The sequence below is a fragment of the Eutrigla gurnardus genome (assembly GCF_963514095.1).
Source record: "Eutrigla gurnardus genome assembly, chromosome: 20".
NCBI classification, from domain to species: domain Eukaryota; kingdom Metazoa; phylum Chordata; class Actinopteri; order Perciformes; family Triglidae; genus Eutrigla; species Eutrigla gurnardus.
This window is the reverse complement of record NC_139931.1, coordinates 3,167,304-3,181,113: the sequence shown is the minus strand read 5'-3', so window position 1 is coordinate 3,181,113 and position 13,810 is coordinate 3,167,304. Positions and strand designations below refer to the sequence as shown.

The 13,810-nt window shown below is 45.0% G+C and overlaps 1 protein-coding gene across 1 annotated transcript in view; it reads left to right on the top strand.

Annotated features, from left to right (window-relative positions):
* The window catches only part of baiap3 (BAI1 associated protein 3), a 29,174-nt gene extending 20,266 nt beyond the window's left edge, over positions 1-8,908 (top strand). The window contains exons 22-35 of the mRNA XM_084037969.1: positions 15-138; positions 1,336-1,476; positions 1,580-1,675; positions 1,938-2,153; positions 2,236-2,304; positions 2,381-2,460; positions 3,216-3,324; positions 3,611-3,682; positions 3,770-3,853; positions 4,092-4,212; positions 4,294-4,417; positions 5,172-5,377; positions 5,534-6,785; positions 6,817-8,908. Coding sequence (XP_083894095.1) covers positions 15-138; positions 1,336-1,476; positions 1,580-1,675; positions 1,938-2,153; positions 2,236-2,304; positions 2,381-2,460; positions 3,216-3,324; positions 3,611-3,682; positions 3,770-3,853; positions 4,092-4,212; positions 4,294-4,417; positions 5,172-5,377; positions 5,534-5,637 — 1,546 coding nt within the window. The 3' untranslated portion in view covers positions 5,638-6,785; positions 6,817-8,908. The remainder of the gene's footprint in view (positions 1-14; positions 139-1,335; positions 1,477-1,579; positions 1,676-1,937; positions 2,154-2,235; positions 2,305-2,380; positions 2,461-3,215; positions 3,325-3,610; positions 3,683-3,769; positions 3,854-4,091; positions 4,213-4,293; positions 4,418-5,171; positions 5,378-5,533; positions 6,786-6,816) is intronic.
* The last annotated feature ends 4,902 nt before the right edge of the window (positions 8,909-13,810 follow it).

Genomic DNA, 13,810 nt, shown 5'->3' with positions numbered 1-13,810 from the left:
TTCTTCTCTAACAGGGATGCTAAAATGTTGGCCTTGACGGGCTTTCATAACTGGTTCAAGTCCTCCATTCATAAGTGGCTGCAGATCGTCCACGACAGGTCATGTGACAGGATTCATAAAGCCGTGGAAGCCGACAAGGTGAGAGGGTTCGGCTGTGAGGTGGTTGTTTTGTAAGATTATAGGCCATTTTCACAGCAGCCATTTGGACTTGTTATATAAGGTGTAGTTAATAACAGGAATTATGGCCCCGTTCCATTTAGTATGTTTGCTGAGACACAAATTGGACCATAGCTACTTTGACCAGTTATGCTTGTGGAAAGGCCTTATTGTATTTGATGTGTGATTGTTTATGAATATCTAATATCAAATATATTCATGAATGCTTACAACAGTTATGTAATGTGCAATAAAGCATGTATAAATACATTCATTTACCACCAGAAACACATACTTTGTAGGTAGAATGCAAAATATGTTTGTTTTTAGATTAAACCAATTGTAGAGATATTTATGTATTGGCTTTTATTGATTATACACTGTATTATAAATTAGAGCCCGACCGATAAAGGATTTTGAAGGCCGATACCGATACAAATGTTTGTTGATTTAAAAATCCGATATTCCGATAAATCGGCCGATATTTTTATTTTTTTTATTATTATTTCAGTAACAAAACATTAACAGATTTCCCTAACATTAGTTATTTGTAGTTATTTATGAGTCTTCACTAAAATAATATGATAATGCAGTTTAAAAATAAACTTGTTTATTTTATTGTCACAACGGAACATCAAAATATATTATAAAATTCTGATGAATAAAATGTATAAAAATACAAACTTAAGATGTAAAACTTAAAGTCCTTTTGAACAAAAACACAATAACAATAACAACCAAACACACACAGTATTAAAAGACTTGGTAAGCTTCATAAATATAACTTCCAACAAGACACAAATTCTGTTAAGTTCTATAAGGGTGTTTCATCTGTTTTTATTTTATTTTTAAAATATTCATTTATTGGCCGTTATAAATGCCGATAGTTCGGAAAATGCCTAATATCGGCCGATAATATCGGCCCGCCGATATATCAGTCGGGCTCTATTATAAATCATCTATTAACAACAGTAAAGCTTTTATTACCTGCTAACACAGGTTATTATACGAGTAATAAATGATTCATAACAACAGCATGTTATAAAATATGGATTGACAGATAATAAACCGTGTGGTGTGTGTGTGTGTGTGTGTGTGTGTGTGTGTGTGTGTGTGTGTGTGTGTGTGTGTGTGTGTGTGTGTGTGTGTGTGTGTGTGTGTGTGTGTGTGTGTGAGCAGCTGGAGCCCCTGCAGCAGGACAAACACAGCTCCTCGGCAGTGGAGGTGACCACATGCTTCAGCCAGGTGCGGGAGATCTGGCTCCAGCTGTGCTGGCCGGACTCAGCGGGGGCCTTCATCTTCGTCACCCGTCTGACCGACGTGAGCGTTTCTTCCACACATAAACACACCGATCAGACCCAGAGGTTTACCAGTCTACATCCAAAGAACGGTCATAAAAGGTGTTTTTTTTTTTTTGGCGCAGAATTTCTGCAGCGAGGCCGTTTGCTATTCAGAGATGATGACACGGAAGATTGAGAGGAACCAGCTGGGCCGAGACCACAAGAGCTTCACGGTGCAGGTAAATGCCTGCAAGACAGAACTGGGGGGGGATGCAGTGAGGCGGGAAGTAAATGTCAGCAAGTGTTCCCCCTGGTAACACAAGGGGCTCAGCAGGAGGTCGGACATGTTTACAGGGAAAAAAGATGAAAAAGCAGTGGATCATTCACACCCGCACCCCCTCGTTCCTCCACTTCTCTGTAGCCCTGCTTTTTTTCCTTCTTTGTTTTCTCCACCTCCACCCTCTGTTTCTCCTCTTCTGCACCTCCTCCGCTTGCTGCTAGCTCTGCATCGCCCTGAACAACATGGAGCACGTGCGGGTCTTCCTGGGTCAGCTGCCCGGAGACCTGGACTGGGCCGGCGTGGAGCGGGCCATGGAGGAGTCCTGCGGGGCCGAGGGCAAGGAGCAGGTTTACAAGGCCCTCAACGGGCAGCTGTTCAACATGGACCTGGACCTGCAGAGAGAAGCCAAGCGCCTCATCACGCTGCTCACCGACAAGGTCGGTCTGATCCACGCAGACTTCTTATATGTTCATAAACTCTGTAGAAAGAAAGAAAACACGCGTCCATCTGTCCGTGCAGATGCTGCCCGAGCTGCGGAGGTACATCCAGCACATCAGCCTGTCTCCAGACTCCATCAACAATGACGACGTGAGGCCTGCTCTGCCTTCACTCCTGTGTGTGGCGTTTGCAGGCCCGGTACTCATGTATGTTCATGTCCTTCCAGGCCGTGTCTCCTCTCATGAAGTACTTACAAGACACGATGGTCATCCTCACCGAACACCTGGTGAAGGAGAATCTGACCAGGTAATTACTTTCCTCTCTCCTTATTCCAAAAATACGACTTCATTTTCCAACGCCATTTCATTTCCATTAAACTATTCTGCAGCATCATTGTTCCGTGAGGCCAACTGTTCATTTCCATCCGGTGTGCAGCTAATGATAACATTTTAAAGAACACTTTCAGTACCTCATTATAAAGTACAGCCGAGACAGGATTCACAACACAAACGCCATCAAAGCCATGACGTCGCCCCCCAGTGGTCGTCGTTTATAACCTACCGGGGTATACGTTGTTTAGTTTGGCCGTTATTGGACGACTCACACTTCCTCTGAGCCACAGCTGCTGTGCAATATGTGCAATTGAAGTTACATCAAGTTAAATCTGGCTTTTTACCGAAGGAACCTGCACACACAACAGCCAATAGGAACGCTGTCGTCCTTAAATGACCCGTGATTGGCCAAACTCTCCGGTCACGGCTGAAAACGCAGCCAAGAGAAGCTGCAGAAGTTTTCTCTCAGATTCAAATATGCTGAAAGGGGCCAACGATGCCATAAAATCAACTCCCACCCGGCGTAACACGTGCGCTGTAACACGGGAACCCCTGTGCTATTGTGTACTGTAAGCTTCGGCGTAATAATAACACCCCTCAGACGTGTTTTTGCGGTACAACTTATAATTATCTGGCTTTTATCTGTGAAAACATGCGTGAGGCTAAGTGAGTACACCGGCGTGTTATTGGAGGAGCTGTGGGCGTCTCATTGTGTCTGCTGCCTCGTAGAGTCCTCCAGAGCATGTGGGAGCTGCTGCTGAGGATGATCCTGGACGCCGTCGCAGAAAACAGGGGCGTCCAGGTGGAGTTCTACAACCGCTTCCAGTACACGGTGGAGGTCAGTGGAGCAGTCTGCTTGAAAAGGCATGATAGTCAGACATCCTCTGTGATATATAGAGCTATTTGTGGTGGAGATTCAGCACCAGAGACAGTTCCCTCCGAGGTTTCCCTCCGAGGTTTCCCTCAGCTGGAGGCCCACGTGACACATTTGCATGAAAAGTCTTGGCGTGCTACGTGACGGTTTGAGTTTGGGGGTTTTGGCAGACAGATATTGTGTTCAAGGTCTATTTCTGTTTGTGTGAACAACACTTCTCTCTTTCTCTTCTTCCGCTTGAATGCTTCAGACCTTGTTGCAGTTCTTGCATGCCAAAGGAGAGGGTCTTTCCCTGGAAGACATGAAGAGTGGAGACTACAAGGTGGGACTCCTGCCATGCGTGTTAAAGCTTCCACATCCCAGCTAAAGTGTTATTGACCTCTTTCCTTTTGTGGCCGTGCTTCATCAGGTCCTGGACGAGGAGCTCAGGCTGAATAAATGTTCCTCCTTTGAGCTGATTGAACAGTACTATCTGGAGAAGATTTCCCAACAGGTGCGTCTCCACTTTTAGCCCTCCGGTGGACAGAGACGTATTGATTGGACGGCACGACTCCTCTGTCTCTGTCTCTCTTGTTGTTTTGCCTCTGATTGGAAATGTGGCTTCTTCCTGTCAGCTTATACAGCATGTACACTGATGCTTGTATCTGCTGGAGGGAAACGTATGCTTTTTATACATTATAATATGGACATTTTGATCATCATAACCCTCTGTGATGAAATCCTCATTTCAGAAAACACTCAAACACACCCGTTACGGTCGGATCAGTGTGAAGTGCTACTACGACGCTCCGGAGCAGAGGCTGACGGTGGAGATCCTGCACGCCGCCGACATCATCGCGCTGGATGCTAACGGTAAACGTGTGACATCATAACACTGCATGTTCTTGTTTTAAGGTGGGTCTCGTCCACTCCCTCTCCTCTGGTCCTCCTCAGGTCTGAGCGACCCGTTTGTCATCGTGGAGATCTGTCCTCACCACCTGTTCCCCGTCGCCAAGAGTCAGCGCACGCAAGTGAAGCTCAAGACGCTGCACCCGGTGTTCGACGAGCTCTTCTACTTGTGAGCGCCTCTCCTTCCTCTTCCTGTCGTGCTGCAGATTAGTGGGGTTGTGATACGAGCATCACGTGTGGAAGAAAAACTCTTCAGGTCCAATTCTGTGGCTGCTTCAGATGAGGTTTAATCACTGACAGTCGAAAAAGGAAGTCACAGCGTTGCCATAAAATCATTTCCAACAAGAGTGGGTTTATACAGAGTTACAGAGAACAAGGAGGACGGTGTGATGAGTGGATTTGCATTCATTCAATACACTTCCAAATGGAAGAGACTTCCTTAGAAGACAAAGGTGGGGCTGCTCACAACGTCACAAGAGGGGCCATTCATGGTCTTCTGATCAAAACAACAAAAGTTAACCACAATCAAACAAAGCAGCAGGACTTTTGATGAGTACAAGAGAAAGGAATATTAGTATGAGATAAAAATAACAACTGTGAGGTAACACACTTTCTTCTACACATGCAAAGAAGAAAAAAAAGAAAATATTGAACTTCCATTGACACCATTGAATTTGCCATGACAAAATATATACTCGTTGATACATAAATCATTCAAATATGTCCAGTCATTCAAGTTCTTCACTGAAAAAAACGTTTTTCCATTTTAAGCAACGGCCATCTTGGATTTTCAGGTGGCTTTCCCGGGCTTTTCTGAAAAAGTAGATCCCAGGCATTATGCATAATGTGGTGCTTGTATCACAAAGTGGAAGATCTCTTCTACAATATTGACTGAATCTTTTTTGGTCTGTTCTGTCTTCCAGCCACGTCAGCCCGGAACAGTACCGACACAGGTTCACCTGTTTGACCTTCACTGTGATGGATTACGACTGGCTTTCCACCAACGACTTCGCCGGTGAAGCCGTGGCTCCTCTCAGCGACTTCTGCTGGCCGGGGAGACCCAACGCCTCGGCCGCCGGCAAGAGCGTCCAGCCCGTCATCCTCCACCTGTCTCGCACTAAACCCAGCGGTACATCCACTTCAACATGATATTGGTTTTCATGGGGAGACCGGAGGGGAACGTCCAGATTTCCAATTACTTCTCCAACATGAAAAAATCCGTTCAATCTGGAGATATTTGTGTCCGGTGTCTGAACGGCTCCCATCTGTTTGCTCTCCCCTCCAGAGAAGCCAATCATGAGGATGCTGGACGCCCGCGTCGGAGACAGGGAGGCTCAGGAGTTCGTCCGCAGGCTGAAGGAGATTGAGAAGTCGATGGAGGAGGAGTAGGAGCTGTCACTGTTTTCTGACCACGTCTTGCAACATGTGCTTTTGTACCGGTACAATGTTTACAATATTTGAATTTTTTTTTTCCAATCGTTATCGTTTGTTCAGTAAATTATACCAAAATGAAAAAAAAACAAAGGGAAACAGTGAAGCTTCTCGCTGCTTTCCCACCTGGGAAATGAACATCCCGTCACTGTGCAACCCGACGCCGTCTCAGTCAAACTTCTATTTTAGAACGTAATGGATAGTTGATCCTAAATGTTTCCTAGTCTATATTTTTTTGTAATGAGGTAGCCTAACTGTTATCTTTGTTGTATGATCTTTGATATGATAGAACTATTTTGTGGAAGTATCTTATGTATCCAACAGTATTTTAGTCACTCTAAATCTATACCTCAGATATGCTCATCGGTTGCAGGGGAATCCAGTCATTTCATGGAAGCCTATTAAGGATGCGAACGCTTGAACCCACGTTGAATTTCCTGATCAAACAGTTCTAAATCAAAATACATGTTATGGTGAAGGAAACCCTGAAGACACATAGCTTTGGGGGATTGCACGTTCTCAGACTTGGTGTTTAAAGTCGGTTCAGCAGCAGGAAGGCCTCCCATTCCCCCGGAGGCACAGCTCTTCAGATTGCTCTTCAAAAAGGTCATGGAAGAGGCCGAACGCCACCGAATCCCTTTAGCTCAGCTCCTTCCTGCTGTCTGACACCAGTGAGCCAACATCGCTGCACAAATTGACGTGACAGGGTTGCCGGCAATGGTTGCACTCATTTAAATTTGAGAAGACAGCCCATTGACAGAAACAAATTCATCCGTCATGTAGAAGAGGAAAATGTGTTCGTTGAGGGAAACCGGCGTCAGAAGGAACTGCTTTTTTGTACAGCTTCATTCCTCCTGAATCTGTTTTATGAGCTGCTGAAAATGAATGAAATGTGTGTAATTATGAGAACATCGATGATACTTTTATGGCTGTACAGTTAATCGAAAGCTACCGCTAGCTGCTGATTAGCTTAGCTTAGCACAAACAGCCCAACAGTAACACAATAGCACCTCTAAAGCTCCCTAATTAACACTTGTGTCTTGTTTATTCAAGCTGAACAAAACAGTCCCAGATAACACAGTGTGTAAGGTGTGTGTAAGGTGTGTGTAAGGTGTGTGTGTGTAAGGTGTGTGTAAGGTGTGCGTGTGTGTGTGTGTGGCCAGACGGGAGCTAATTACCGCCGACAAGCTCACGTAGCATTCAGAAAGTTCTGGAAACGGCCATTAAAACGGAGAAGCATTTTTGTCATCCCAACTTTAAGTCGATGGCAGACTCATTACAGGCCTCATGCAAGGACATAACATGTGAGTTCTGCTTAATCTCTGGAGGTGAAGAGAAAAGGAAACGCATAATGAAGCTTTGCAGCGGTTTAATTATACACGGCGGGATCCTGCAGCAGCTCCCGTCGGTCCGACCGGAATCATTCAACACCAGCTCTCCTCCAAAGCTACGTCTGACTGAAGGGTCAGAATAAACACAACCATCAGACTACAGCCAGGAAACTGTTATCTAATATGACGTTTTTATGCAAATGAAACATTACTAAACAAGACAGAAAACAGTAATGGAGTAGCCTAGATTTGACTGTAGCGGTGAACAGATATTACCGTAGCAAGTCTACAGGCCCAGTTTCCTGGATAAACCAGGTCTAAATCTGCAACAAACTGTTGTTCTTCTTGAATCCAAAGTCCTGAACCAACGAATCCATTTCCTTCAGCTGTGTTGGTCCTCTCACTAACGAGGTTAATACAAATCACCTGTGTTGTCCTCGTTAGCGCCGGGCTGCAGGTGCTCTGAGACCTGAAAACCAAGCGGCGCGGCGCAGAAGCGAGAGCAAAGAGGAGACGACGGAAGCATTAACCATCTCCACGGCTCTCTGCTGACTGAAAAGGAATCTGACCTTTCGAAGGAGAGGTTTAATTTAAGTTGCCTTTTTTTAGTCCTGGAGGAAATGTACTCGTACTTCAGGAAATTGAAGAAAAGACTTAATTCCAGTGCAGGAAACTGGACTTTATCGTCACAAATGTAGCTCAAAACTGGTTCACCTACGAGAAGATGAGAAGATTTCAGGCTCCTTTACCCCCAAAACATCCTCCACCCTTAAAAAGTCTCATGGTGTTTCTGTTTGCATGTTAACAGATTTTAGTCGTATACACATATCGGGGGGCGTTTAAGAGTTGTTGATGAATGTCGCCAGTTTAAATGTGGCACTTTTTAACGGGATTACAAAATAGTAACCGGCGTGTCGTCGTGATGAAGAAACGCTGAAAATCACTTGTAGCAAATGCCGAGTTTTCACGCCGACGGCGTTTCGTTTGTGACGTGAACTTTCCAGTAGCTGCTCGTGTCGTGCTTTGTCGTTACTCTGTGGAGTTGTGAGGATGAAGCACGAAAAAATACAAAAAAAAACACTCATCTACGCCGGGAAAGTGTGCTGAGAAGCCTGAACCAAGAATCCTCTCAGTCCGTCTGAACAGCACTTAGCTTCATGATTTATACTTTCAGTGTTCTTGTATCTTATCATCACCTGCCAACACAAGACAAAAGGATAAATAGTTAATCTGAAATACGCTGAATCGTTGGTGTTCGTCATATTTTCTCTACTTTAAAAGCAGATTTTCCAGCCAAATGTTGACTGAAATAAACTTCACTTTAAGCAGTAAAGCAAAAATAAAGCTAATATTATTGAATATAATTTCTACTTTGGTCACATTTCTACTGCTTCTTGTCAGTCCGATGACATTTAACAGTTTTAAAGTGTGTTCGGTCACGGCTCAGTATTCGTTGAGTGAGTAGATTTATTCTGGTGGTTTTCAAAGATTCAGAGAAAGTATTTTAGTCTTCAAATGTCCAGTGAAGTCGTTGTATTATCATAGTATTCATTATACTAAGTGACTGATGGAAGACTAGTTTTGGCCGCGATGGGGCTGAAAAAAAGGCAAAGGATATCAGACTGTGAATTAACAGAATATCATGACACATTTAATCGTCAGTGCTGTCATGAACATACTTTATTGAAGGTACTAATATAAAATATTTATTGAAATGGAGTGTTTTTTGGTTTGTCGTCTGCCGTCCAGATTGAAACGGCAACATCTGGTTTAAAAAATATCTTCAAGACGAAATAATACATTTCAATTTGTTATCGTATATAAAAGTGATTTATTTGTCCTTGAATTGTAAATGCCTGTGTTGCTGTTTACTGGATTATACCTTTGGGAGATGTCTATGCCCTTGAATAAAGATTGTATTTAAATTTGAACGTGGTGCCTTCACTGACATGGTTTTAAATATGTGGCGTTGATATATATGAATCATGTTTCTCTTCACTTCCTCCATCCTGTCTCCGCCTCTCCTCGACCTTTAATAAACCTTTAATAAACCTCCGCCTCTGCAGCTACCCGAAGATCAAACACGTTCTGACCGGCCAAAGTGACCCCAGAGTAAAAAACCCACGTTCAAATAGTGTTTATTATGTCCAGAAATCATCAGGGGCCGGAGGGTATTGTGTTGGTGTTCAGGTGTTGGAGGACCTTCGTCTAATGAAGCCATCGTGCCCTCTAGTCGGGGCTTCCACACACTACATCCACCTCATCTGTTCTCCATCCTAACCTCCATCCTAACACGAGCTGCACTCACGTCAGATAGAAAGTGTGTGTGTGAGAGAGAGAGAAGATTTCTGATTTTTAACCACTAGATGTCCTCGTCATTTTACAAATCCTTTCCTTGAGCTCGAGTCGTCTTCTGATTCGTTACGTTGGAGCTCAGTCAGAGCAAATCAAGATGACCAGGATCCTCCATCCTCCTCCATCATCCTCCTCCTCCATCATCCTCCACCTCCTCCTCCATCCTCCTCCATCCTCCTCCATCATCCAACATCCTCCTCTATCCTCCTCCATCCTCCTCCATCATCATCATCATCCTCCATCATCCTCCACCTCCTCCTCCATCATGCTCCATCATCCCCCATCATCCTCCTCCATCATCCTCCATCATCCTCCATCATCCTCCTCCATCATCCAACATCCTCCTCCATCCTCCTCCATCATCCTCCATCATCCTCAATCATCATCCTCCTCCATAATCCTCCATCCTCCTCCATCATCCTCCACCTCCTCCTCCATCATCCTCCATCATCCTCCATCCTCCGCTATCATCCTCCACCTCCATCCTCCTCCATCATCCTCCACCTCCTCCTCCATCCTCCTCCATCATCCTCTATCATCCTCCATCCTCCTCCATCCTCCTCCTCCATCCTCCATCATCCTCCATCATGCTCCATCATGCTCCATCATCCTCCATCATCCTCCATCCTCCTCCTCCATCCCCCATCATCCTCCATCATCCTCCACCTCCTCCTCCATCCTCCTCCATCATCCTCTATCATCCTCCATCATCCTCCATCCTCCTCCTCCATCCTCCATCATCCTCCATCATGCTCCATCATCCTCCATTATCCTCCATCCTCCTCCTCCATCCCCCATCATCCTCCATCATCCTCCATCATCATCCTCCTTCCTCCATCATCCTCCACCTCCTCCTCCATCATCCTCCATCACCCTCCACCTCCTCCTCCATCATCCTCCATCATCCTCCACCTCCTCCTCCATCCTCCTCCATCATCCTCCATCATCCTCCATAATCCTCCACCTCCTCCTCCATCCTCCTCCATCATCCTCCACCTCCTCCTCCATCATCCTCCATCATCCTCCACCTCCTCCTCCATCCTCCTCCATCATCCTCCATCATCCTCCATAATCCTCCACCTCCTCCTCCATCATCCTCCATCATCCTCCACCTCCTCCTCCATCCTCCTCCATCATCCTCCATCATCCCTCATCCTCCTCCATCATGCTCCATCATCCTCCATCATCCCCCATCATCCTCCATCATCCCCCATCATCCTCCATCATCCTCCACCTCCTCCTCCATCCTCCTCCATCATCCTCCATCATCCTAATGAGAATGTTTTACTAAAATGTGTAATACATGACATGTATTAGTATTTCTACACTCTCGTCCTCTTCTTCTGTGTGACTGTTGGTTAGTTGAGCGAGAGAATAAGTTTCATCTTCAGAGGGAAGAGTATTAATAGTTGCTCACCTTTTTAATCTGTTCGGCTGCCATGTTCCTCTTTGGATCAGGTTTCAGTTGGAATATCCCTCACCCCCATGCAGTGGTTCAGTCCAATTAGGGCGGGGCCAGTTGGGATTGACTGTGGGAGAGTTGTTGCTGGCACAACTTGCTCTGTGGTGGCAATATTTCAGACATGTTTTTAGCTTAATTCCACTTTGTTAATATTTCTGGTACTTTTGTTCTTCTCTGTTTTATTGGGATTTTTGGTTAAAAAATCATCTTAATTTTTCTACTCCTTCAGTGTCACTTAAATCCCTCATTTATGTGGAAATACTACATTCCATGGCTCTTCGTTGAAAACTAGAGGGGTGACAGGGATGTCTAATCATATCATAAGGTCAAACTGCATTATTGTACATTAAGTTCTTTTTTTAATTAAAAAAAGGGAAATAAAAGAGCAGCTTTTATGTCCGGTTTCTATTGTTCTCTGACCTAAAGTTCCTATTTCTGGATGGTGAGGTGGTGTGAGGGCTCCAGTGAGCCTCCCTTATCAGGTGCTCTGTTTGGAGCCCTCAGCTGCTGATCCCCAGGAATGCTGGCAGACTCTGCCTCGCCGCTGCTCCTCTGCTGCTCTGGCAGACACATTTAACAGCGCTGTGATCCCGCGGTGTCTTATCTCCCCTCCAACAACCCTAATCCTCCCCACAGAAATGTTACACTGCAGAGCCTGCCCCCCCACCGCCCTCCCTGGAGCCCCCCACACACCCTCCTTGCACTTTTTTGTTTTTCTTCCAGAGATTTTAGATTACACACCTGCAGATTCCCTGACGTGGCTTCCCTTTGAAGACCGCAGGTTTCATCACGACACTCCCCTTGATGCATCTACATCTCATTCAACCTCACCGAGCTGCTATGAGCATGCATGTGCTTGCATGAATTTATTTCATGCATGCAGTTTTATTAAGTGCCGTGAGAGAAGTTGGAAGGAGTGAATACTTCATGCACACTTCAACAGAAACGTCCTCCTTTTGAAATTTCCAAATTGCACAGAATGCATGTCTGCTTCTACGGAGGCCTGAGCCGTTTCCTTCGGAGTATAAAGGACGGATTCTCACTGACGGAGGACGTAAACACCTGTTGTCTGCAGGTGCAGCTTTGCTGTGGCGTCGGCACAGTCAGGCTCTTCTGAAGTCAGCTGACGTGATGAGGCCAGCGTGAGGAGAGGGCCAACACAGCAAGTCCTTTGTGGCTTTAGGGGGCCTCTATCGGAGAGAGCAGATATAATATTGGACAGCTTGCCCCTGAGGAATGCAACAGGGACTGTGCTGGGGCCAAAGCCAGAGACTCCACTGAGCCTTCTAACAGAACCCATCACTGAATCATCCGTAACCTCCCAGTGAAACCAGTGAGTGCCCGAGGGCTCCTTCCTAGAATACAGCAGCACTCACTGAACAGAATTACCCACAAGTCATAGCAGCGTCACATTAAATAAAAGGGAAACTCCAGACCCTGCAGAAGAGTTGGCAAGAACAAGTTTAGACTTGCATGGCTCAGTGGAAATCACTTTGTGTAATCGTGCTTCCAAGTGTTTTCAAATGAGTTCAGCAACAAAAAAACAATATGATTTTTGCACTTAGAAGGAAAAACATGCATTTTTCAATGTTGTACATTAAATAATATGACTGTAGTTGTTTTAATAATGAAAATTGATATTTCACAGTTGAAAATGACTCAAAACGCTATGTTTTAAAGAGTTGGCGGTTTGGGAACATTAACACAAACCAGACCAGATTGTTTTAGTTCAAGGCTCTTAACATGACGACGGCTGAGCCGGCAGCTTGCAGCTAACAGTGCAAACAACAGCAACAATGGGTTTGAATGAGTTGGCACCATGGAGAAAGGGGAAAAAAGCCAATGGAAAGACAATAAAGGATCTTTTTGTCATGGTGCGTCCCAAAACGTTGAGTTATTGTGATGTCACATTCATGATGCGTTTACATTCCACTTAGTTGACTCATTATTTTGAGGTTTTGTTCCTAAACTTAAATAAGTGGTTCCGTTCTGTGAGATCACGTTGATCGTGAACGAAGAAGAAAAGTTTATTTTTAACTGTAACTTTCTGTGCATCTTGTTCAAAAAGCTGTGAAGGGCTCTATATGTCTATATGACCGATATGTAAAAAAAGATTGTAAGGACAGTATGTGCTATGTTTGATGGTCCGAGAGGTTATCACATGAACGCCATCTGATTTCCTTATGGCCGCTGCTATATCCGTCCACCAGCCCAGAGGAGCTTCTTTAGATTCCTGCCAATCCACTCCCTCGCTGGTAAACAACAAATAGCGCCGTCTTCCAAAGAGGGAGGATCTACACAGAGTGGCGGCCGGCCAACGACGCCATAGTTTGATGTCTGAGAGGGATGTTCCCTTTTTGGGGACTTAAATGAAAGCAGAAGTGTTTTCTTTCTGCTACAGAGGGCTCTGTGAAGAAGTAATCATTGTGGCATGGCATGTCCTCATGAATCCTCTGTTTATCCACTCCAGTCCGGCGAGCACACCATCTGTGGTTCCCTCGGTCGGTACCAAACACGCACATCCATCCCCGGCTATTTCTGCTTTAACAGCACCAACAACTTACAGACTTACTTAGCAGCCAGCGTGCCTCGGAAACGCTCTTTGTGTGGATGTGTTCACGGTGGTTACGGGGTTGGAAGGGAGGTTTGATGACATTCATCGGCACCTTCAAACTTTATTTTCTCTTGGCGGTTTGTTTTGTCAGCGGAGACTCTGTGTTAGTATCTTGGTAGGTGGTCCTAAAATAAACCTTATCCTGCTCAGAAACATATGCAGAACGATGCTGCAAGAAAAAGGCTATACATGGTGATTTTATTGGGATGCATACATAAAATACAGGAAGGAATGTTTAATGCATGAAATATTTTGTATCTCCTCGTGAGGTTTTTCTTGAACTTGTCAGTGTGAGAGCAACGCCATCAAATGTGAGTGCTCCTAAATGTGGTGTTTGGATCACGCCAGTATAGTCTGGCCTTGATAAAA